Source organism: Phasianus colchicus, chromosome 1 (assembly GCF_987193195.1).
Source record: "Phasianus colchicus chromosome 1, bPhaCol1.hap1.1, whole genome shotgun sequence".
Taxonomy (NCBI): Eukaryota; Metazoa; Chordata; class Aves; order Galliformes; family Phasianidae; genus Phasianus; species Phasianus colchicus.
The window spans coordinates 54,620,301-54,644,559 of NC_143436.1; the positions used below are offsets into that span (position 1 = coordinate 54,620,301).

The 24,259-nt window shown below is 43.0% G+C and overlaps 1 protein-coding gene across 1 annotated transcript in view; it reads left to right on the forward strand.

Annotated features, from left to right (window-relative positions):
• NUAK1 (NUAK family kinase 1) overlaps positions 1-24,259 on the forward strand; it is a 47,360-nt gene that overhangs the window by 9,517 nt on the left and 13,584 nt on the right. The window contains exon 2 of the mRNA XM_031600046.2: positions 14,249-14,369. Within this exon, the coding sequence (XP_031455906.1) occupies positions 14,249-14,369 (121 nt within the window). The remainder of the gene's footprint in view (positions 1-14,248; positions 14,370-24,259) is intronic.

The window sequence follows — 24,259 nt, forward strand, 5'->3', positions numbered from 1 at the left end:
AGGGTGTTTAGCTGAGGCTGGGGCAAAGGGGGCTACTCAGGTGGTTCAGTACAGCAAAAACAAGTGTTTGGTGAGAGACTGCAGGAGGGTGCAGCCTTTAGGGTGTTGAGTGCTCTGACATTGCACAGCCTGGAGTATGGGAGAGCTGCACAAAAGCACCTGCAGAAATGCCTGCTGGAAGGCAATGATGCTGAGCAAACGAGTACTTAGCATTCATTAATAAGCAGGATACTTGTGCTGATGTTCGTAGTTGAACTTGACTTGTGATACTTACACTTGGTTAGATTTTTGGAGGAGCTTAGTTGGACTTTTTACCATTTTTTGTAATTCTCTTGGCTCTGACACTGATAAATTTGGCTTGGGCTTAGCTGACCTACATAGGGATACAGTTGAGAGGCATCCATATTGCCCTCTCATTTTCAGCCAGATCTCTCTACATGAGTCATGCAGTGTCCTTTATGCTGACTTTTCCTTTGATACGGTTGACCTTTCTCTCATCTCTGTTTGTTGCAGGGCTTTTGCCTGTCACTCATCACCCTGCTGTCAAAGCACCTCACAAACTGCTGTAGCCTCACAGTTATTCTGTTTAGTATATAGAGTCACACTCATTTTTTTCCAGAAAGGAAATGGGTCAGTATTTGCCTTTCAGTGATGTACCAGCTTATGAGGCCGGGTGGAAGAGTTGGTGAGCCAGCCTAGCAATGCAAACCATGCCTTGTGGGTGCAGTTCTGCCAAGCACAGGCAGTTTACTTTCCTCTGGCGTTGAAATGGGGTGATATGAAGAAATATATCATGATGCTTTGAGCACTGAAGGCATGAAGTGGTCTCTTTAAGGTTACCCAGCAGGTCTCTGGCAGATCCATGGAGAGAAACAAAGTGCACCACAGCTTCAGTGTTGGCTGGGCCTGACCTTTACTTTTGTACCCGCCTCATTTGGGTAGGCAGTTTGTAAACGAAGGCCCTCATCATGGCTGCAGTAGTGCTGCAGGAGGATGGTGCCATTTTCCAAAGCCTGCTGGCCATTGGATCTTGGTGCTTGGTCACTGCTGGGTGCTGCAATAAGTCCTTTAGGCCTGGGAGTAGCAAGGGCCTATGACTGCAGTGTTAAGCCAGGGACCAGTCCTCTTTTTCACCAACAGTCTTTCTGCATATAGGCTGCAAGTTTTCAGCCCAGTGAAGTGACTGTGTTCTCCCAGTTCATCTAGTTTGGCATCTCCTTGTGAAAACGCGGTCTAATTGGGATCCATGGAACTCTCCATTGTGGGTTGCGTATTGCTTGTGAGGAATTCATTGGGGAAGGGAATTTCATTCTGTACTTGAGCCTTCTTCCAGCCTTTCTCAGACGTAGAGAAAAGTCTGCAGTGGTGAATGTAACTGGTTATCATTATTGGATATCGTTACTCACTCACTTTGAGCATAAAACAAAAAAATCACATCCCCTGTGATGTCCGTGGGTGTAGCGCTGCTCTCGGTTACATTAACACTGTTGTAAATCGGAGAGTAGAATTTGGCCCTTTGTTTCAATTGAAATATTTGTTTAACACAGGCGAGGGCTAAACAATACACTTGAAAGCAATTTGTGTTATTGTCTGTAGAGCAGAGCTTGTATTTTATGAACTGGCTGATCATAAAGACAGCAATAAATCATGTAAAGCATTCTCATTTACTTTTTCTTTCTTTTTTCTTTTTGCAGATGGGGCTCGTAGAGTAGGGTTGCAGTCAAATGTCTGCTCCAGGATATTTGAGTTGAACTGTGTGAGTCCATTAAACAAATGTAATGGCTTTTTGGAAAGAAGTGCTGCGTGTTTGAAACCAAATGTTTTACATAGAGAACATCTGGGAAGTGCTGGGTGTTTGTATGTAGAGCGCATCAGACAGCAGCCTCGGTGAGCTCAGCTGGGAGGCTGCCTGGGATGTAGTTGTAGGATATGACAGTTCAGTTGTTGCAGGGAATAATTCCTATGAAGTATTGCCATAAACCGAATGTTTGGCACAAATAGCTCTATCTTTGTTTTACTGTACACCCAAGTTATTCTTATCTGCCCAGCAAAACTCTACATGATGTTTAAACAGCACAGTAAATGTTGGCACCTCTGAGCAAGCTGGAGCAAGCAGTTAGTGTGAAGGGGGAGCTCAGCTCGCTCTGCTTTCAGTGAAGCACTATGGATCCCTGCCACGGATGGTGCAGAGCAAGTGAGTGATGAATGCAGCCTGAGCAAATGGTGCAGAGGGCTGAGTGGGAAATGATCGATGTCACGGTGCTGTTGCATGTCGTTGCTTTGAGGAATGGGGAAATGCAAAACCAGTAAATCCATGTGATTAGCCTGATGTTGGGGTTTGGTGGGGCTACTGGAAGAACTTGAACCTGATTAAATTAATAAGGCTGCTTTTATTTTGCAACATCAGAAGTGCTATATTTCCAGGAAATGTAGAGAAAAGTTTTATTTGGTAGTCTGTTCTTATTACTATTTCTGCAGTTTAGCTGAGGAATGCATAGCTCAAATGAGATGAAAACTGTGATTTCCAAAGTAGCAACACAGTTTCCCCTTTCAGGATTGTTTAAGCAAAAAATTAAACAAAGTGGGTTAGGCAGACTCTTGTTCCAGTCCCTTGTGGACAGCAATTCGCGTTGCGCAGCACTGCTTTAATAGTTTTGCTCGGTACGACATGATTTGTGGGATTTGCTGAGATGAGATTCTGGACCGAGCAGCATGAGAGGGAATTGCTCCTCACTCGGAGGAAGGTGGTACATCCAAGTCTGTGTGAAGGTCGCTGGCAGGGCGAAGCAGGAAGCCTGTGCTGCTGCTGCTGCACTACCTAACAGCTTCGCTTTTGGCACTGGGACCCCAGAAATCTGAGTGCTGACTCTCCTTCATTCAACCAACCCTGGCCAAAGTGCAGGCTAAGGAAGGTGTCTGTGTGTGTTGAAGAAGGGAGCAACAGTCCTGGAGATCACGCAGTCCAGGGGAGCTCTCTGCCAAAAGCTTTCCATCTCTTTCTTTAAAAAGAAACACGAAACAGTTCGCCGTTTCTCCCCTCCAAGTTAAATTTCCCCAGAACCGCTTATAACAACTGCCTGTAGGTTTGCACTTCTCTTGTAGCAAACTAGAACTGTACTGTTAAGGCTGTAAAATTGCATGGTAGCCAGCCACTGCGCTGTAGGAAAGTGTAATTCATTCCTCCCCATCGTGTCTGTTCCAAGCTTGACTGGCTGTGGGGAGCAGGAGTGTTCCTGTTCCTGTGTTATTCTCTCCACTGAGCCATTAGGGTGGCCCTGGTAATTTACTTTCGATAAATAAAAGAGAACAACAGGAGGTTCCTCTACCTTCAGAGGTATAAATATTTCTTAGAAATCAGAGACGGATGGAGAAGAATGTCCTTTCCTCCCCCTGTAGCAATTCCACCACTCTCTGTCATAAATTCTAGGAGGGTCCCTTCCAGAAAGGGACCATTAAATAGGTAACATCTAGCCTGGCCAATGCAGTACTGAAGCAGTGCTTTTACAAAAATAAATTTAATACTGCAACGTGATCTGCAAGCCCTGGAGCAAAATAACCTGGGTGAGGCTTGATATACACAGTTGCCAATCTTTTTGTTTTCCAAGAGTATTTTTCCAGATAGGATGTGGGTCTATGGCTCCCACCAAGAAGTGCTGTTTATATTTTAGTCAATCTTTGACTGATTTAGAAAATTATCGTATGTATAGGTGCTTCTGAGTGGATAGTCATTAGGAAAAATTAGACATTAGGACACTGTCATTAGGAACAATTTCTTCTCAGAAAGAGCGGTGCTGCAGTGGCACAGGCTGCCCAAGGAGGTGGTGGAGTCACCGTCCCTGGAGGTGTTCCAGAACCTGTGGATGTGGCAATGAGGGATGTGGTCAGTGGGCATGGGCTGGTGGTTGGATTAGGTGATCTTAGTGGTTTCTTCCAACCTTAATGATTCAGTGATTCTATGATTAACCCTTCTGACTATTTACATGCCACCATGTTCTGCGATACAGCCTGAATGGCCCACCATCCACACGCATCCTGCTCATTAATGTTAATCCGAAGCCTAAACACTAAACTCTTCTAATGCCTCCTCATGCTTTAAAATTCTGCAGAGTTATTTAGGAGTTGGAGGTGGTCAGGCAATACGGTATTGGGTTTTCATTAGCACTGTGGGGTCTGAAGGACATTTATTGAAGAAGGAATCTTCTCAGGTTTTTCAGGCTCTGTTCTCTCTCTCATGGTGCAGTAACTTTCTTTCTCCTTTCAATGAACTTGTAGCCTTTGTTGAAGGACTGCAGAACTGGGAGAGTGAAATTAAAGGATTTGCACAAAGCCAGGTGACAGCATTTGTGACAGAGGGGACGCTGTAAAGATGTGCAAAGCTCTTAGCAGTTCTGAACCCACAGGCTCCTCAGGGAAAGAGAGAATAAGCTGAGTTACATTTGTTTACCCACAGCTTCCTCCAGCAGAGCTTTCCAGTGAATGAAAATGCACTGTCAGGTGGCTTCTTGGAAAAAAACGCAAGAAAGTGTTTAGACGATGTCCACCCCCCTCCATTCTTTAATGTGAATTACAGCCTTCCACTGATATAGCACCTTTCACCTAAACATATGCAGAATCACTTTGGAGACTCTGGTAGCTGCTCAGGTTACCATTATTTAGCAATTATTTAGCAGAACATCACAATACTTAGCAGCAGTGTCTTAAAGGGTGCGAATATCCCCATTTCCAACTTAAATTATTGGGAGGAATTATAGGAGACTGTCATTTGCAATCTGGAACTAGATCCAGGCACTGAGGCTTTATAATGAAGTAGCCAGGATCTTGGTTTTACATTTCATCCCCAAATCAGTGCCTTGAACAGCATGCACTCCTGCAGTGGAGGATTACTTCAGTGTGGTTCACTGCTCATTCACAATGAAAAAAACAACATTGTATTAAAGTCCCTCTCTGCTGTCCCAGGTTAGCATTTTGCATCACATCAGCAGCTGTGGTAGCTGTGAGATCAAACCTCAAAATGAATGTGAGATCTATCTTCCAGTTTTTGGAGAGGGAATCTGTAATATCCATGTAACACTGAGAACAGTAAACTTGGGGCTTGTGAATTCTTTCACTCCTCTTTAACCTGACTTGCCAGTAATTTAATTAGTGCTAAACAGTCTGCACACAGACTTGCAGAAGTTAAAAGACTGACACATGATTCACTTCCAGTGACTTTTCCTGTTTTACACATGTGCTGGATGAAGCTGTGCTGTATTTGGAAGTTGATCAGTAATGATTGCACAATTCTAACCTTATTTAAACTATGATATAAACAGACATGATAGAAACGGATGCTACCAGGTTTTTTCCTACTTATAAGTGGTCAGCTTTTTTTTTTTTTTTTTTTAAACAAAATCATAACCTGGAAGAAAAGCAGTCAGACTTTGTGTAATCCCAATTCAGTATAGCATTTGGCTTTTGTAAATGTGGAAGCCAAGAATAAACATCTGCTTGGCAACTTCACCAGAAGTTAACTATAAATGCAGTTTTCATCTTTTCAGTGAATGTGGCATTCAGTGCTGGTTGATATCTATTAAGGAATGATCCATAGCTGAGGTTTTAAAGCATTTTTTTTTCCTTTTAATTACTGCTATGAACCTCCACTGCCTAAGGGAAATCCCTTACACCATTTGCTTTCCAGATATAATTCCTCATGTGCCAAAACATGAACTTTCCCTGGAAGCCTAAAGGTAGCTGGATGGGGTATTTGTACGTTCTTAGACTTTGGAAAAGAGATGGTCTTCCATTGGTCTGGTCATGACAACAATAAAATTTAAACTTGGCCATATTTTCCCCCACTTTTCTTTAGTCCTTCAGAATTAGATCAGAAGTCTGCTTTATGCATGGTAGATTTTATGCAAACATTTCAAAATATTGAATATTGCATCTTTGGATATTCAGAAGGATCTTGTCAAAAAAGATTAAGCATGATGACTCTTCTCTCCAGGCAGCTGAACTCTGCATGTGGCAGAGACTCTTCCAACTTACCAGTATTGGGCTCCAGCCCTGGCAGTCCCAGCTGCAAACATCTCCAATAACCTCGTCTTGTCCAATCTCCACTTTTCATCAAATCCTTGGTAACCTCTGCTGCTACCAGCACAGGCAGGACATCATTAATGCAGTATGAAATCTTTTATTTTGGGAAGGGAAAGATTTTTCAATACATTTCTAACTTGCATCAGTAGCCTGCCCATTTCTGAATTCTGCAGTCCTCCCTTCTCTTTGTTTTGAAAACTAATTGCTTCAAAGTGGAAAATCAATAACCACATTGTTAACCTTTGTTTTTAAACAATATTGGAAATGATGAATGGTTTTCCTTTCACTTCTGATGGAGTATCAGTCCTGAAATGATTCACACACAGCTGTAAGATCCAAGGCAGCAAGGACAATCCAAGGCCAGGCTTCTCAGCATCCAGTGAAAAATTTTTCAGAGGATTCATGGTGTAAATATGTCAGTCTTCATATGCCGAGCCAAGGGCAGCAGATACAAGGCAGGGAAGGGTTATAAATTTTGCAGTAGGGCAGTAGCTGCTCAGGAAATGTGCACACCAATCCTGTTAACAGGCACTATGCTGGGGTGAGAAAGAAGTGGAGGAAGGGCGTTGCACATGTTCCTTCTGGCACCTACCTTCTCTATGTACAGCACAAATGTGCTAACCTGGTGCTTTCTCCTGTTCATTAAAACTTGGTTCCATGGGCATTTTTCTGTGTGAATGATGGGGGAACTAGGAAGAGATATAACCCCTTGCCTAGTATTTGTGATTAGTTAGTTCCTCTTCACTTGCTGAATCTCCATTTATATATAGTAAGAGCAAATATGTTCAGCAGAACTAGAAAAGAAAAATGAAAATAATGGTGAAATTACCCTGGTTCTCATGAGAGGCACTGTGACATTGTGCCTCAACTTAAGCAAATAACAACTGCATTTTGTCTTCATTAACATCCATGTAATGGCAGGAGAAAACATGCTGCAGAACAGAGCAATGGACAGAAGCCTTGAGATTTGGATCACCAGTGTCCTGTTGGGTGCAGGTGCACTGTCTCCCTCTTTGAGCAGCTTCCTCAATTATTGCATAGTTGGCCAACCCACCACGCAGTAGGATTGAGCTATTAGTTAGGGTTTGGTTGTATGCTTGTGTCCCAGGCAGTATCACCACAGAGATGATCTGACTTTTTGGATCTGAAAAGTATCAATCTCCAAAACAATGGCATTGTATCAACCTTACTATTTTTCTCCAAAAAATATTCTTGGAGATGGTAAAACAAAACACACGGTGCCAGCTGCTGATTTTGCTTCAGCTCCCAGTGGCCTTCTGTCCGTCTTCTCAGTTAGCGCATGAAGTGTTTTGTTGGCAGTGCAGAAGCACATCCTACATGATGCTCTTCACTCCTGTGTTGGGCCTGAGATTGGATTCTCAAGATAGCTCTTTTCTTGCATATCAGGGAACACAGCAAATAAAATACTCGTGGGCAAGGCAGCTTGCAAGAAGTAGTCTGCACAAGGATGCCTTTGTAGAACTTGTTGAGTACTTGGCTTCCCTGCAGAGATACTCACTCCTGGCTTCTTCCCACCTGGAAGATCTGGCGACCAGACAGTTACCCAGCCCATCCCATGCCTTTCCTTTCTCTTCCTTGTGCAACCCCTGGAAATGCCATTTCAATGCAGCTGCATTATCAGCATTCCCCTCCTTATCATCGAATTTCAGAGCCTTGGGGGCCACCCTATTTCATAGCTTTGTTTCTCTTCCTCTTGTGTTGGTGATGTCTGGGCCAAGAGCCATAGGCATTTTCAGATTCCCCTGGAAAAACATTGCATGGTGCCAGACTTTATTCTTTCTTGCTAAGCGCCGTGGGGCTGGAGAAAGAACAATGTGCCTTTTCTCTCCCCACCCCCAGACATCCTCTGCTCTGCCTCTCTCTTCCCCGTCTCGATTCACCTATTCTTTACATCCCCACCCTTGCTGGCACTTGCCACATTGCACTTCCCACCTAAGAGTCTCAAGGAAAGGAAGTGGAGCTGTGAAACCGGCTGGACTCACCCATTTCCCATTGCTGGCTGGGGCTGGCCTCGCTTCGCAGCTTTGGGAAGATAGAAGGTTGTGGCTGCATAACCCTCCCTTCCCACTGCACCCAGAGAAAATTGTTTTTAATACTGTTTGCTAAGCTGCATTTCTGACATATCTCCCCATGACAACAAGCCATTTTCCCTTTCTCAGGAGACTGCTCTCTCTTTCCTGATGTCATTTTCCCAACTCTCTGCAAGGCTATTGCAATAACCCATCGGAATTTGGTCCGGAGCGCGGGTGGTATGCACAGAGGCTGGGCCCAGCTTACAATTCACAGTGGAGAAAAGCAGTTTGTTCATATCTTGCCACAGCCCTAAAAATAGCCGTGGTAGATAATGAGAGTGGAGGATAGTTTTCAATGGGACTGAATGTACTGCATGCAGAGGTTGCTGGGGAAGGCTCAGCCGCTCGTGTCATTCATGTGCTCAGCCTGGGTTTCAGCAGCAGCAGCAGACTTGAATCTGGGACTTTATGCAGTGTGGCTAATTGCACCTTTGTTTGTGTTTGTGCATCTTAGCTGGAAATGAGGCAATGAGTGAACCAGCCTCCTGAAATCAAGAGAAATATTCAGTGTTCTGATAAAAACATACCTTTGTTGCTCACTCTGAGGCAGCAGTGACTCAGCAGGCGTGGAGATGTGATACGGAAATGGGCACCTACTGCCCGCTCTGTCCTTTACCAGATGTTCAGGCTTTGAGATATTTTGCTGTACACAATGGTCTGAATCTGTAAAAGAAAATTCCACCTGTTGTGTTCTGCCCAGCAGCCGAGAAGCAAACAGTGGGAGAGACATTTCTCTTATTGATAGGACTGAATGTACAGAAACCTTTGCAACCATCATATTTTTCAAGTATTTATAGCTCAGTTCAAGTTATTCATACCAAACAAAAGCAAAGAAGCATGAAGCATATTGGAAAATACTTCATAATCTCTCTGCACTGTTCAGAGAGTGAGTATAAATCCTCTTTCCAGCAAATGGAGACAGGCAATTTATTACAGCCTTGAAGAGAGCAGCTTATTTCTCCATGCTTCCTGCCCAGCAGGCTCTGCAAGCTGACTCACAGAGAGGTAGGAAGCCAAAAGCTGTGCTCCCTCTTTCTTATCTGTTTCTTGAGGACAGAGCAGCGGCCGAGCAGGAGCCATGCTCATGCAGAGCCCTTTGGAAATGTGTGACTGTACTGGAGCTTCACAGCCCCTTGCTTTCTGTCCCTCGTGCCATAGGTTTTGGGGAGGATATTCCCTCTACCTGTTCATATGCAGGGACCAGTACTCAAACTGGTTGTGCAGGTGAAGGTGGTTTTTGTCCATCCCTGATGCACCCTTGTCCCATCACCCCCTGTGGCCGTTGCCTGGGACTTTGTTGCCATCAGGGCTGCAGAGGAGGCACTGAAGATGCTCCTGCTGCATACGGCCAGTGAGGGACGGTGACACAGTTGTTTTGATTTGTTGGTCAAGGATATTTATCTCACAACGGTTCTCCTAATGGGAAATGTGTATGCGTGTACTTGCACGCACACACGTAAGCAGTAAACTCCAGCAACTAGATTAAGGCCATCAAATCACTCAGTACCAATCCCCACAGGGACCATCACATGCTCTAGTTTTGAGCTCTGACCTTGATGCTTATGCATGTCTTTAGCTTTACATGTGTGAGCTCTCCCACAAAAGTCACATGTGTGAAGTTAGGTATGTGTTAAAGTGTTCTGCCAGACTGTGTGCTGTGGTTACAGGGGCTTTGGGTGCTCTTGAACCTGTTTTGTTGGGGTAAGAGGCTTTAGATTTCATTATTAAGAACCTGATATGTGTGAACTCAAGGTCTTGGAGTTATCTGAAATTCTCATTAAGACAAGAAGCTAGGAAAAGTACAGATTCCTCCACTAGTAAAGTTACTAAAAATACTATAATTAAATTATCTAAGTCTTAAAACCAGTAAAATGTATCAAGAAAATGTGGTAGAGGTATAAGTACAGTGCTGTGAGAGTACCAAAGGGACTAATAGCACTTTCTCTGCGGATCTGGAATATTTTGAGTAGTTAATGTAGTTGATGTGAAAATGCATATTGCATTTGTTCTGCTCTTGATTCATATGCTGTGACCCTTAATAAATTTTGATGGCGCACACAGTAGAGCTGTTGCAGAGAAAAGAAGGCAAATAAGCAAGCAAGAAAAGGACCTAAAGAATGGACAAACAAGTTCTTTCATAAGGTATTTCTCAACTGCGATTATTTCTTACTAGGCTTAAGTTGTTCGGGTTTGTCATGTACCATATCTGGCATTAGTCCAGTGAGGTTTTGAAAAACGAAACCAGCTCTGTTGGGCGTTAAAAGCATAAGCACACTTTGGAAATATATTTTTCAGAATATACATCTGAGCAAAATGCATTTCATAAAAAAAATTCTGTTATTGATATTTGCTTTACAACCAAACAACAACAAACACAGATAGAGATCTTACTTTGCTCAGAAAGATGGAAACTATGAAATACATTACAGATAAAGAAAATGTTATCATGACTCGTGGCGTTTTTATGAACTACTGAAAAATACCATGGGCTGCATTCTTGTTTGTGTTGATGTCTCCACATCAGAGAAGGCGAGTCCATACAGCCTTGCTGGTGCCATCTGAGCAGACTGATGGAGGTGGGAGATACTCAGTTGGCAGAGATCCCATATGTGAAGGAGAGGAGCTGGAAGCTGGAAGCTGTGGAAGCCCACTGACAGCGGTCATTTGCTTGCTGGTCTTTTGGGACAGGTCACTAGTCACTCTTGATAGTCCTTTGATGCCCTGTGCTGGGAGATACTCAAGGCCAGGTTGGATGAGACCCTGGGCAGCCTGACCAGGTGGGTGGCAGCCCTGCCCATGGCAGGAAGTGGGACTGGATGGGCTTTAAGGTCCCTTCCAACCCAACACATTCTGTGATTCTGTGATTCCTTGAGACCATCCCCTGGGGAAGAGCCTATGCAAGTTTCCAGGAAGACAGCATGGGGTAGAAGGTGTTTATCGAGAGGTTCACCTCCCTTGGGCTGTTTCAGAGGGGAAAAGTAACCAATGAAACATGAGGAGAGGTATTGGAAATTAGCCTGTAATGATGCTGTGGTTTGTTGGGACAGACGCTCCCATGATATTGGGAGAAGACACACATGGCAACTTCTGAGCTGCTACCGGCTTTTCCTTTCCTTTAAGAGTCACACAATCTATCTGTTTTGATTTCCTCATCTCCTCTAAGCAAGTGTATAGTGCCAAATCACCACTTGCTTCCCAAAGCTTTAATAATAAATGGCCACACTGCACTTTGAGCATCTTTGTGTTCTATGCAAATACCCAGTGATAGCATTGCATCGGTAGCTGTGAGTGCTTCAATCCTTGCTCAGAATGCAGTGCTCCTCCTGGTATGTCCTCTCCCTCTGCAAAGGGACATTGCCTTCCTTGCGGTGCTCCTGATGTTTGTCCAGGTGGTCAGATACGTTGTGAGTGTGGGTATGTGCTAGGGGTGAGCCAGCCATTCTGGGTGAGCCATTGACGTCACTGCCGTCGAGAGAGGGAACACCTGCCTCTTGTCTTTCCCCATTTCTAAATGCCAATCACTGTCACAGATCTGAAGTGGCTGAGGGAGGAAAGAGAAAGCCCCAAACAGTAAAAGCTGAGGCATGTATTTGGCATGCATTCTTTCCCAGTGCTGGGATGAGGTCTTGCAGCCTGGATGTCACTGAGAAAATTTCAAGTACTTCAGCTGGACTGCTGAATTCAACCCCTTAAAAGGTGAATGATGTTTCCAGGAGTGCTCATGTACCCTTTTCAAAATTCAGTTAAATTTTTAAAAACAACCTTTAGAAATTAAGGTTGGTAGGTGCATTAACCAGTCTCCAGCGAGGGCTGTGAAACTGTACATTCTCTGGTCCTGTAGAATAATATATATTCCCAGGAAACACATCTGTTTGCATTTGAAGATTAATCTAAACATATATTTACAGAGTGCTGCCACTCTTTTGCATCATATTTGCATTTCTGTATCTAAAAATATATGTTTTAACATGTGCAGTTATCCCTGAGAGGCTATTTACAGTAATTACGTGTAGACTTACAGAAGTGCTGTATGTGAAGCACAGAGTCGAGTTGGTGGGAGATTGGCAGGCCCTCTGGGGTGCTGTTATTTCTTTACCAGCCATGAATGATGAAGAATTTGCTTCCCGTTGTATATTTGACAATGGAACCCTTCTTAAATTCTTCCTCAGAGCCAAGTACAAGGCTGTCTTTTAATAAAAAAAACAAAACAAAACACATGTTTTTACCCATGTCTATATTTATTTCTTGCAGGAATGCACATATTGCTCCAAGAGCCACCCACATCCTTCTTGTATACAGGGTGTATTTGCATTTGCAGCCTGTCTCACTGCAAACATGAGAAGGGGAGGAAAATGCAGCCTCCTCTTAGTGTTGGTTGGCCTCTCCATCTCTAGAGTCACTTGCAGATAACCTGGGTCACTCTTGCATTTGGGATCTGTTACACTACCTTTGCTAGAAATATGCATAGTGTAGATAAGACCGTAGTTGTGTTGTTACTTTTAAAATCTCTGTACCAAATATTTGGGTGATGAGGAAGAAAAGAGCTGTTTTGTTTTCTGCATGCTGATCAGTTAGTCACTTGACTTCTGCTTTCTGTTCCCCTTTCCCTAAGTAGGGTAGCACTTGAGCACGTGCTTGATTTTAAACACATGCTGAAATCTGGGAATTCAAAGGAATGGAGCATATGCTTTTTGCTTTTGTGAACAACGTTGCTTTTCAGAGTTGGAGGCCTTATAGGAAACCTGATCCTTGAAACTAGCTCCTGTTTATGTGCATTTCCATTTTTTTAAAATATTGTAGGTTTTTCCCTTCTTTCTTCAGCATCCTTGATGCTACATCATGTAATGAAAACAGTACTGGTCATGCTACTTGCAATTACTAAAGTAGGCAGTGAAAGTATTTTTCCAAGGGAACCAGGGAAATCACATAAATCACAGATTTACACGTTTTTGCAGGAGAGGTCCATAGCAGTTGACTGCATAGAATGACAGAAGTGTTGTTTACCCATTAAGGGGTGGTCATCTCAGCAGGTCAGCAATGCATTTCAAAGGCTTCTTGTTGACTTTAAGCCAGTCAATAATTTATTCCTTGAACTCTGCCTTATGAAAATAAAACCCAGTAAACATTGAGTATAATAAAGGCCATGCTGCCATTCAGGCTGCACAATGCCCTCACCTTCCCTCACACCAGCGTCTCTCCATTGTTGGCTTGGGCATTTCTCAAAGGGCACAAGCTGACCTCTGCAATTATTTATGGTGTTGTTCAGATAAGCCCTTTTTCACAGGCAACGCTCACACACTCGCAAGGGCTGCTATAATTTGAATTTATACCACAGGTTCAGCTATCGCTTCCTCTGTTCCCACCCTGCCTTTTGGAAAGATACCCAGTCACACGATGTGCTTGTAAAAAGGTTGCTGATTGAGGAAGGATGCAGGAAGGATATGGTTTTGCAGTGATTGCATAAGTGCTTTTCAGGGTCCGAAAGCCATGGGTTTATATGAGGACGAGTTTAGATGTGAATTTCAAAGATTCATTTTTTCTGATTTTGAAATAAGTCACGAGCAGCTCAGCTGTTTTGGAGGACCATAGAACTCGTGTGGATGTGGTCTACAGTGTATTAGCAAGGACAAATATCTGTTTTGTAATCAGCACCACGGATTCTCTGCTTCCTTTCCATCAGAGATCTCAGCCTTGTTTCAGAGAAATTGTCTCCAAAGCTTCTGTTTGAAATTGTCAAACGTGATCGTGTCCAACTGAAAGTTGTTCCCATCAAAGACTTTGGGGAGTTTTACTGTTTGCCCCAGACTGCTTAGACTACACAGAGGTCCTTCCACAAAGTGCTGTGCTCCCTCTCAGAGAAGTACTGAAGATCATGAAGCTTCATGTCATCCTTTGCCATAGTGAGAGTGTATTGCTCTCAAATGAAGGAGCTGGGGTGTGGAGGTTTGTATTTGAAAACTTTGTTTCAGTGATTTTGCGTTCTGCCAACATCTAACATCTGTATTTATTTTCTAAACTCTCCTTAATGGATTATATGCATCTGTTCAGTTCCAAGAATAATGCTTGATTTCCTGAATTTATAGGTTGCAATAAAATCCATTCGTAAGGACAAAATTAAGGATGAGCAAGATATGGTTCACATCAGACGGGAGATTGAGATCATGTCATCCCTCAGCCACCCTCATATCATCACCATATATGAAGGTTAGTGAACGTGATTCTCCTCTCCAACCACTCAGTTACTTTCTTGCAGACCTGATATTCATGCTTCTTGAGATCGTGCCCCAACCCCTCACTCATGGCATAATCCATCTCTTAACAAAGAGACTGTTCTGAGTGCTGCTTTCCCACTGAACAATCAGTGTTTTGCAGACTTGTAACCCTGTGTCCAAAGGAACTTCTTCATGTGTTACTTAAGTGTTATGTCTATGGTGGGTGGATATCATTGCATGTATCATTTATTCTCCCACTGGAAAATTCAGTTTAATTTCACCCTCCCTCACACAGCAGCTCCATGTCACTTTGTGTCCCCAGCCCCTTTGCCAGACCTTACAGACTTTTCTTCCCTGGGCTGCACAAGACTGGTTTTGTTTGCTCTGCTTATGGACAATGCTATGTCTGTCTATAACGACTTTGAATATGCTTTCCATTTTATTTAGAAGTGTGTTCTCCTTAAGTGTGGTCCTGCATTACCTGCAGATTAGTCTTGCTAGTTCTGTGATTGCTGCTTTTTTACTATGAATCCCAGTATCCGCTTCTGACCAACCTCTGCAGTTTCCTGTCAGTCTGGTCACTGGCCCATCCTTCATGTTCTGTATTTTTGTTGTTTCTCTCTAACTCCTTTCTTCCTGGGACACAGAAGTGAAGCCTGATAATTCCTGGCTCCTAGAGCTGCTCCCTTGTCCAGAGCAAGGATCAGGAAGCTGGAACATTCTTCCTTTTTTTGCTTATTTGTTTATATATTTATAGAGTATTACTCTGCAGGAGAATATCCTCCTCCTTCCTTCCTTCCTCAAATCTACAACATCCCAGATAGAGCTGAATAGCTCTGGGGGGAGGGGGATATGTGCAGAAAGACACCAGCTGAGAGGTTTGCTGCCAGGCCCTACAAGAAGGGCAGCATCCGTGGACCTGGGTTGGGGTCTCTGAAGGCTTGGAGGGGCTTGGGTTGGGTGGTCTTCTTCCAGGGGATCACCTCTTCCATACACATAGCAAGCAGCCCGAATTTAGCCCTTCATATTTACATACCCATGAGGTAAATGCGCAAGGTGATGATATGTGTATGGCAGCTCCACTCCAACAGTCAATACAACTGATTAAAACAAGGGCTGGCTTGGAGTACTGTTACGGTATCACATATTGAGTTATTCAAAAGCATGTTCTTTTACTTGAAAAGAGATGAATATCTGTCTTTTTATTGAATAAACTCATAACAGGATCTGGGAACAGAAAAGAGGAGGGATGCTGTGTCAGCATGTGGGTTGCAAATGGAATAAAACTTATTTCAAATGTGCACAGGAACTCTGAAAGAAAAAAAGATTAACCATGCTGCAGTGCTTTGACCAACTGCCCTTCTTATCCTTAGTTTGAATAGGTTTTCCTGAGTTAAAACATTTATAAAAGTTAAAAGCATTACAGTATTCTTAAGAAGCAGATGATAAAGACCTGTGGGAGCAAACCTTTCCTCTCCATGAAGTGAGGAGTGTCACTGCTGCAGAGAATCAGGCAGGTTCATCCCATCTCCAGGAGGACAAGTGCCTGTGGTGGGTGATGTTACTTCCCTCTGCAGCTCCCTGCCGTTGTGCTCCATCAGCCAGCAGCAGCACTTTGTGGAGACAAACCTGGAAGCAGTTTTTCTTTCATTTCTGGGAAGTTTTCCATTCTGTTGCTGGTTTCTTTCCTTTTAGTTTTCTAGAAAGCAGAGCAGCTTTTCATGGCCTCTTGTGTTTAACTCATGCCCTGGAGGGATGGACAGCGGAAGGCAGCCACTTGGTTTGAATGCAGCCCATTGGAAGATGGAATTTTGTAGAGCTTGTCCAGCCTTTCCAAGCAGTCAGGGTCAGTATTCAGCCTTAGCAGCCAACACTGGAACGTTGGATGTCATAGTACTGGAAAGATGTGTGGATGAGCAGCTGGGTCCAGAAGCGCAGTCATGTACTGCGCAAAGATCAGGCTGTGAGTTCAGTGACCCTTAAGCTGTGCTTCATTTCAAACCTAAGAGTATACTTGTAGTAAGGTTATGGGACTACATCTAGGACTCAAGTATTTGTGTCCAGTTGAAGTGGGATTTTAAACACAATTGTGTGTTCCTCTTGAGTGAGGCATAAAGAATGATAATATTGCCACTCACTGACTCAAAATATTGGGCTTCAACTCACTAAATTTAGAAGTATTTAGGTAGTTGAGCTACAGCGGAAGTCTTATTTCCATCTCTTTAGTCAAGAGAGATCAACATCTACACTTGGTGGTTTGCTCTCTCCTAGGAGAACTTTTTTCAACTAGGTGAGGTAAATGGCATGCTGGAGGTCCTTTTGGTGGCAGATGGAGTCTAACTGGCTAACTTAAGTCAGATGTTTAACTTGTAGACTGGAGCTATCCCGTGGGTACCTTTCTGCGCTCACTGATTCTTACTGTAGGTATTCAGACCACCTCTGCATAACTCATAACACTGACTCTACCTAGCATGGACAATGCTACATCTCTCTGCAACATCTCTGGAAACTCTTTGTACGGCATTTACAAACATATGTTTTCCTTAAGTAGGATCCTTGTTTAGGTATCCTTTTGACCTGCCTGCTTGAAAGCAATTAACCTCTGAATTTGTCAACTTGACGTAAACAAGAGCTTATCTTTTTTTTTTTTTTTTTTTTTTTTTTGATATCAAGCAAATCCAAATGGGTGGAAACAAAGCTTTTCAGTTTAATGATATATTTTTTTTTGTAACCTAATGAAAAAGAACGTATCTTGCCTGTTACCATGAGGGTAGCTGTACAGTTCTGAGTCCAAAGAAATTCCAACCTCTCAGCAGGGCTGCAATTGGCAATCTGTTGAGTGCGGCTGCAAGGGAAGTGCTCTTTCAAGTGACTTTAAACTCCTTGAAAGGGACTGGATAAATGAAGCTAGCTTTGCTATCAGTGTTCTGATTTCAGGACATAAATTTTAATTTATAGAATAATACCTCTGCCTGTCTCCCCTTTACCCCACCTTCCCCTGCCCTATTTCTTTCTTTGCCTTGAAAACTCCAGGATTTGATAATAAAGCCTTTCAGAGCTAGCATATTTTTTCAGGAGTAGTCTGAGTGCAAAATCGCTTCCATCTGTCAGTGCTTTAGAAAAGTTAAAGCCAGGGAAGAACACAGGGCCTGATTCTGTAAACATTTGAATATGTGTTAGACCAATCACAAGAATGAAGTTATGCTTGGGACAGTCAGAAGTGAGCTCTTGAGTGTCTGTAGTATGAAATACAGTACCTACGTGTTTCTATGCTGGAAGAGTTGTCCTTGGTTGGCATAACCATATAGAAATGTCTATCCATTTGCAAATGACACTTGAAAATAAATAGATTATTTGCTAACAGGTTCATAGAAATAGCTTAACGAAGATTCTCCCTGAAGAATGAATAAATATTAGGATCACAATTCAGTGCCAGTAGAATAGGATGGCATTAACATGAACAAGTAGCCAAAGGAAAGCACGTGCTTAAGTGCTTTGCTGGATTCAGGCCAGGATGCTTAGAGGAGTGCTGGACCTTTTAAAGCAACAAGGCACAAAAAAAAAAAAAAAAAAGAATATTTCCCATGTAAGACAGAATTCTTCCTTTGTTTTATGTTGTATTTTTGGTATTGGTAAGAAAAAAAAATGCAAAAAAGCAGAAAGGTATTCCAACCATAATGACTCGAGTGAGGTGGCATGCTTTGGTTAATCAGAAAATCAGTTCAGCTTTTCTGTACTTTCAAATACTGAAGACAATGGGAGGAAATCTAATGGTGTGTACTGGTGGTGGCATAGCATGTCATGGTGCTAATTTTACTTGCCAAGTACATGTACAACCTCACACTTGGTAACAGACTTCTGTATGAGAAAATGAAAACAAACATTAGGTGTTTCAGAAGCACAAAGGTCTCTCTTCCGTGCATGCTGCTTGAGTCGTGTCAGTCAAACCACAGCAGTGAGAGCAGACATTGCAAAACAGCTGTCCAGTAGCAGCTGGCAAGACACAGAATCCTAGAATCATTACAGTTGGAGAAGACCTCTAAGATCACTTTGTCCAAAGATCAGCCCATCCCCACCACTAACCGTGTCCCTCAGTGCCACATCTACGTGATTCTTCAACACCTCCAGGAAACATGCACCTTTGCAGACGGGCTGCATCTCTGCAGCAGCACTGCTTCAGGCAGGTGCTCCCAAACTGTCCCTGTGCAACCCTGCAGGATGGAGGCCCTGCAGAACAATGGTGACAGCCCGTTGTCTGTAGATCTGTCTGTACAGAAAGCAGCCTGACACTGTATCCCAGTCTGACAGTGCTGTGCAGGCAGTCCCAGTCTCTCATGTTTTTCAGACATAACCAAAACAGACCTCAGTGCCTAATTACTTGAACCCTTCTGTGTGCGAAACACCTGAAAATGTCAATACAAATCCCTTGAAACGTCATGGGGATGGCAGAGCTTTTAACAAGAATGATGAAAGCTGGAAAGCTGGAATGATATTTTTTTTTTAATTCTGCCAACAGAAAGTACTTCAGCTGTGACAGTATTTAAGCACATTTCTAATTGGTTTCCTCTAACTACGTAGACTTTTGACCTTAGAGTGCTTTATTTCCATTGTTTCAGTTGATAACATCCAAGAACACAAAGTAATATTTCTAGAGTTTGGCGATAGTAATGAAGCAGATATAAACAAACTTAACTCTTCGGTTTTCATACCCCACGTTTACGAATTTCCTCTCATTCAGGATGACTGCCCAAACACCACTTTGTTTGACTTGACATTAACCCAAACGCATGAGATCACTGGCAAGTTCAATTTGGACATTAAAGTGATGGCGAGCAGCACTGAAATTTATTTCTATCTTTCCACTTACACAGGCCTCCCACTGCAATGTAAATGTTTGCTTGTCTGAGGTTCCTCAGCAGTTTGTAATCGTAATTAAGAAGAAAAGGGGAATTAGCTCTTGTATTCTTTGCTGAAACAAAAGACAATTAGTGAAACATGTATTACTGTGGCTGAATTAGCAATTCTCATTTTTCTTCCCCTTCCTTTTTTAAATGGTAGATGGTCAAAATCTGCATATCCTCAGTCTCGTTCTCTGAGAAACAGCCTCGCCAAGGATAATGGTTCTCGTTGTGATTTAATCCCCACGGGAAAGTAAATTGTAGCATGCTGTCTGATTTAAAATGATTATTGCAGGATCTTAACTACATTCCTTTAATTTAAGAAGAGATGCAATAAAGCTATAATTCAGGAAAGCAATTTAGCACACGCATATCTTTAAAACACATACTTCTGTATTATTATCTTCCATCATAATGGAGCATATGCATAAATTTAAGCATATACATATAGCGGTTTACTAAATTAAACCTTGGATTTTTTCATGGCTGCTATATGTGCTGTTCAAAGCCAGCCATAAACTACTAAAATAATAAATAAAATAAAGAATACAGTTTTCACGTATCTTTACATCAAGGGGCTGTAAACCTTTCTGAGCAGTCAAGAACACAAAAGACACACAGGGCAGAATTTCTAAGGTAAAAAACGCTTCAGTATTCGCTTATCTTTTGAAGAAAAATTCGTGCCTTATTACACGAGTGAGGTAATTGGGTCATACATGACTTTTCTCAATGAAAAGGTTATTCTCGTCTGCATCTCTAAAATTAAAAACAAACTCGCTTGTTCTTTTGATTTGGCTGACCTTTAATAAAAGAGCATTTTGTAGCAGTGGAAAGGTACTTCTGTCTGCGGCTGTTAGGAGAGTAATAAAAATACCGCTGAATGGAAAGACACCAGATGGAAGGAATGTCAACATACTGGAACTAATTTAGGAGATTGCTCTGATAGAGAGCAAAGGCATGAGGAGAATTCAAATGGTTCCAGTGCAAAGAGATTGGCCGCCCCTCTTAAACTAACAAACTGAAATCCTTACCCCAGGGTTACATGTAAACCAAATGGAATCAGCCCACAAGGAGGTAGTCCATTAAGGGGGAAAAAATCCTCCCCCCTCAGCACTCACGCAGCCTTCAGCATCCTGGAAGCTAGAAGAAAGGGCAAAGACATTCTGCTTCGTTTTGCTTTTTAAATTTGATTTCAAGTAAGTCTGAAGCAGAGAGATGTCCAGTGTACTCTGAAATCTTTCTGACTGATGTTTGCAAAACCGTGTCTGTGTGGGCTTTCAACACCTTTGGGACAAAGTCCATCTTTGGCAACACCTAAGTTGGACAGTATGTTCATCCTATGACAAACATGTCCCAAGCAGTTTCAGCAGAGGTGACGGCTGTGGAGCTAAAGGCAGAACTTAGAGGTAGATTGAAAATAAAAGAAGAGTGCTTATCAGGAAGAGGTCCTACCCTACCAATGCTATTTAGAAGATAGAAAGCTGTAGATAGAAGCTGAGTTCATCATTTCATGGCCTCTAAATATAAATATGCAGAGAGATTATATCCAAGAATTACTGCTGTAGTAGAACAGCCTGTGAAAGAGACAGATTGTTGACGTTACAAAATGTACTTTGTCTCAGATATGTCTTTGGTAGTGAGAAGTGAAATTCTTTCCCAGTTTCACATTTTTATTCTTCAATGAGTTTTGAAGCCAAGAGATTTGGTTTCAATTATCAGCTGAGAAGTATAGCATTTTCTTCTTTTTTTCTTCTTTTTCTCTCTCTCTCTCTTTTTTTTTTTTTTAAATAAACAAATAAACATATTAGAGTTAAGGGAAGAGTTTAGAGAAAAGCTGTAAGAAATCTATCCTTGACCACTGGAACTTAAGCAGCCTTTGCTGCTTGTGCAGAGCACACCTCTTAGCCTCCGCTAAGGCTCTCGGGGATGGACAGAGCAAGCAATCTCGTAGCTCACTGGAAGATGCTGTTTCTCCATGCTGCCATACACCATGCCTTCATACATTAACACAGCTGTCTTGCTCGTCTCCAAGGGATGCAATCACGCTGTTCCATGTACCTTATGGTACATCTCATTACCACTCCCTGATTCCAAGTTCCTGCTGTGCTCTCATGGTGCTGTCCTCCCTTCTACCCCATGGCCATATGGAAGTGCAAGTCTCAGAAGTCAACCATTACTCCTTTAGGCTCTATCTACAAAGATATTGCAACCACTGCCCTGCCTGCCTGACCACAATGGCTGTAGTGATGCAGCAGGCCTCCCACAGCACTGAGGCCTTGCTGCAGCTCTCTTGGCATCACTCAGCTTGCAGAGCAGTAGAAATAAACATAGCGGCTCAAAAATAAATGACATACAAATTGTAGCAAGGGTTCCTCCCGCTGCTTTCTCCTTAAGTGTGTGGAGCTCATGCCTCGTATCTAAGCAACCATGGTCTCTTGATATGTGATTGACAGGCCATCCCTCCTGCTACCACCTGTCTGGGTGTTGATACCATTGACTTTCCACTTATCTTATTTGAGCAGCGCTGTTTGTAGAATATCAGTGCTTTGAAAGAAGGAGCAGCCCCACCATGCCCATACACAATCTCTGTCCCTCCCTTGACCTTGGTCAGGGTTGAGGGGCACTGTGATATGGCTATACCATCAGTGGGGTGCTCGTGGAGTGCAGGATCCCACCGGAGCCCTGCTTCTCCATCGACAGGAGCTGCAGCCAAACTGCAGGCACACTGAGAGGCGGGGGTGAGTTTTGGAATGAATATGCAGTAGGATGGCAGATAATAAATCATACTCAGCAAAAACAAAGAGTGAACCGAGCCGTCCCAGAAGCTATATGGAGGCAATCCGTCCGTCATCAGCCTGCAGGTTACAACCCAGGTGTTAACAGGGCAGTATATTTATTACCTCATTATTATTTGCAGTAAGTCAATCCAGCCTTTAATTAATGCCCTCCTTTTTCCCCCCAGCCATTGGCCACAATGCTTTCTTGGAGCGTATGTTTATAAAACTGCAGACTGTGCTCAGAAGGGAAATTTAGAAGTGTCTGTATGAAGTCTGCCTGGCATCCTAACTGCTGCTGCGAAAATTCGTGGTGTGCATGGCTGATGGGCTGAGAATTGCCAAAATACCACCTTGTCACGTGCCTCATTGTTTTGACCATTGAATTCCCTTGTGTGCGTGTGTATGGACATAAATCCTACAGCCTTCCCACTCCATGCTCGTTCAATGGGAGCTCTCATTTAAAGCATTTTTGTACACTGTTCAGTGTCCTCCCTATTGGAAAGTGGCCCTGCACCTTCTCGTGAGATTCAGCTGATACAATGGAGGTGCTTTAAACTGGCATGATGCAATTGTAAAAAAAAATTCCTCCACCTCTCTGAAACAAAAGATTCTCCATTTGCTTCTATTGCATGGTGAAGAAATAATTTGCTGTGCAATTCTGTAGTCACTCAGCTACAGGCATGCTGAACAGGCCTCTGCAAACTTAGGGTGGTGAGACAGTGGAACAGGTTGCCCAGTAAGGCTGCGAATGCCCTCTCCCTGGAAGCATTCATGGCCAGGCTGGATGGGACTTTGAGCAACCTGGTCTACAGGGAGGTGTCCCTGCCCACAGCAGGGGAGTTGGAGCTACATGATCTTAAAGGTCCCTTCCAACCCAAACCATTCTATGATTCTAAGTCCAAGGGTAGTGGAAAGTATCTTTAAATGCACTCCTGACTCAGTGCTCTCCGCATCATTTCTGTATAAATGTAGGAAAATATGCCTGGGTAAGGGCTTTTATTAATATGGCAAATTTTGGTTCAGAAGAATTAGATTTTAGAATTTCATACTTTGGACAAGCAAGGAGGGTTCAGCCCTCAGAGCTGAGTGATGAAGGCAAAACTTTAATCAAAACTTAAGCTGAAAGAGTGTCACATTGTAGCAGGACTGTTGTTGCTGTTGTGCTGATGAGAGTCCATTGAGATCCATGGTGCCCTGTGGCTGCTTCACCTGTGTGTGCATCATATAATCCCTAGCACAATGAATCTGCTATTTGATTGTTATTTTTTAAAAAGCAAACTGCTTGAATAAAAGCATTTTTATTGGTTTGTCTCGACTTATCAAAACTACATTTCACCTTCCTGTGTAACTCTGTATAGCAACCCTTTCCAAGCTTAGAGAGGCAAGTATGTGCATTAATGGTAACACACCACAGCACTTCCATATATGACACGGCATTTGTTCAGTTTTTCCCAAACATATCAGTCTGTCATTCTTGGAGAGGATGTCATAAGCACAATCCATCCAGAGACGGCTCTTCCAGTTTCCGAAGTTTATTGTTAATGAGGATGCACATAGGATGTAATCACTGGCAGGAGCCCCTGCTTCAGGGTGCAGTGAGGCCAGCAGACAAGTCAGCGGCCAATTTTATCTGGCTGCTCCCTCTGCCTTTTATCAGAGCTGTTTGGCTGGGGTTCAGGGGTGTTAGAGGGAGCTGCAGAGGTTTTGGCTTATGGAGTTGAGTGACAAGGTGTGAGAGGACATGAGGCAAAGCCTAAAAGCAGCAAATACACATGCACTGAGAGAGGCAACTTAGCATTTTGCTGCAAAAGCTGAAGGTTTTTTTTGTGTTTTTTCTTCTTCTTTTAAACACTAAAGACTACTGGCAGGGCTTTGCTCTGATAGAAGAAGGCAACGTTCCAGCAGGGCTGGTCAGAACTAGCATCCGCTTGCAATGACCCCTATAACCTCATTCATCTGAAGATGTTTTGCTGCTAGTGTGACAGCATGCTGCCACCAGAAGATAAAACAGAAAGTCACTATGTTTTAATGTGAGGCAGGTGCAGGATGTTTCCATTGGGTTGTGGAAGATTTTTGGAGTCAGAAGGGAAAAACTCCTTGGCAGCCAGGGCACTGTGGCAATTCAAGACTGCTCATTGCTGCTTTACTTGATAAAGTGTTTAGTTATCTGCAGTTCCCAGTGAAGTCCTTGACAGCACGTGGCACAA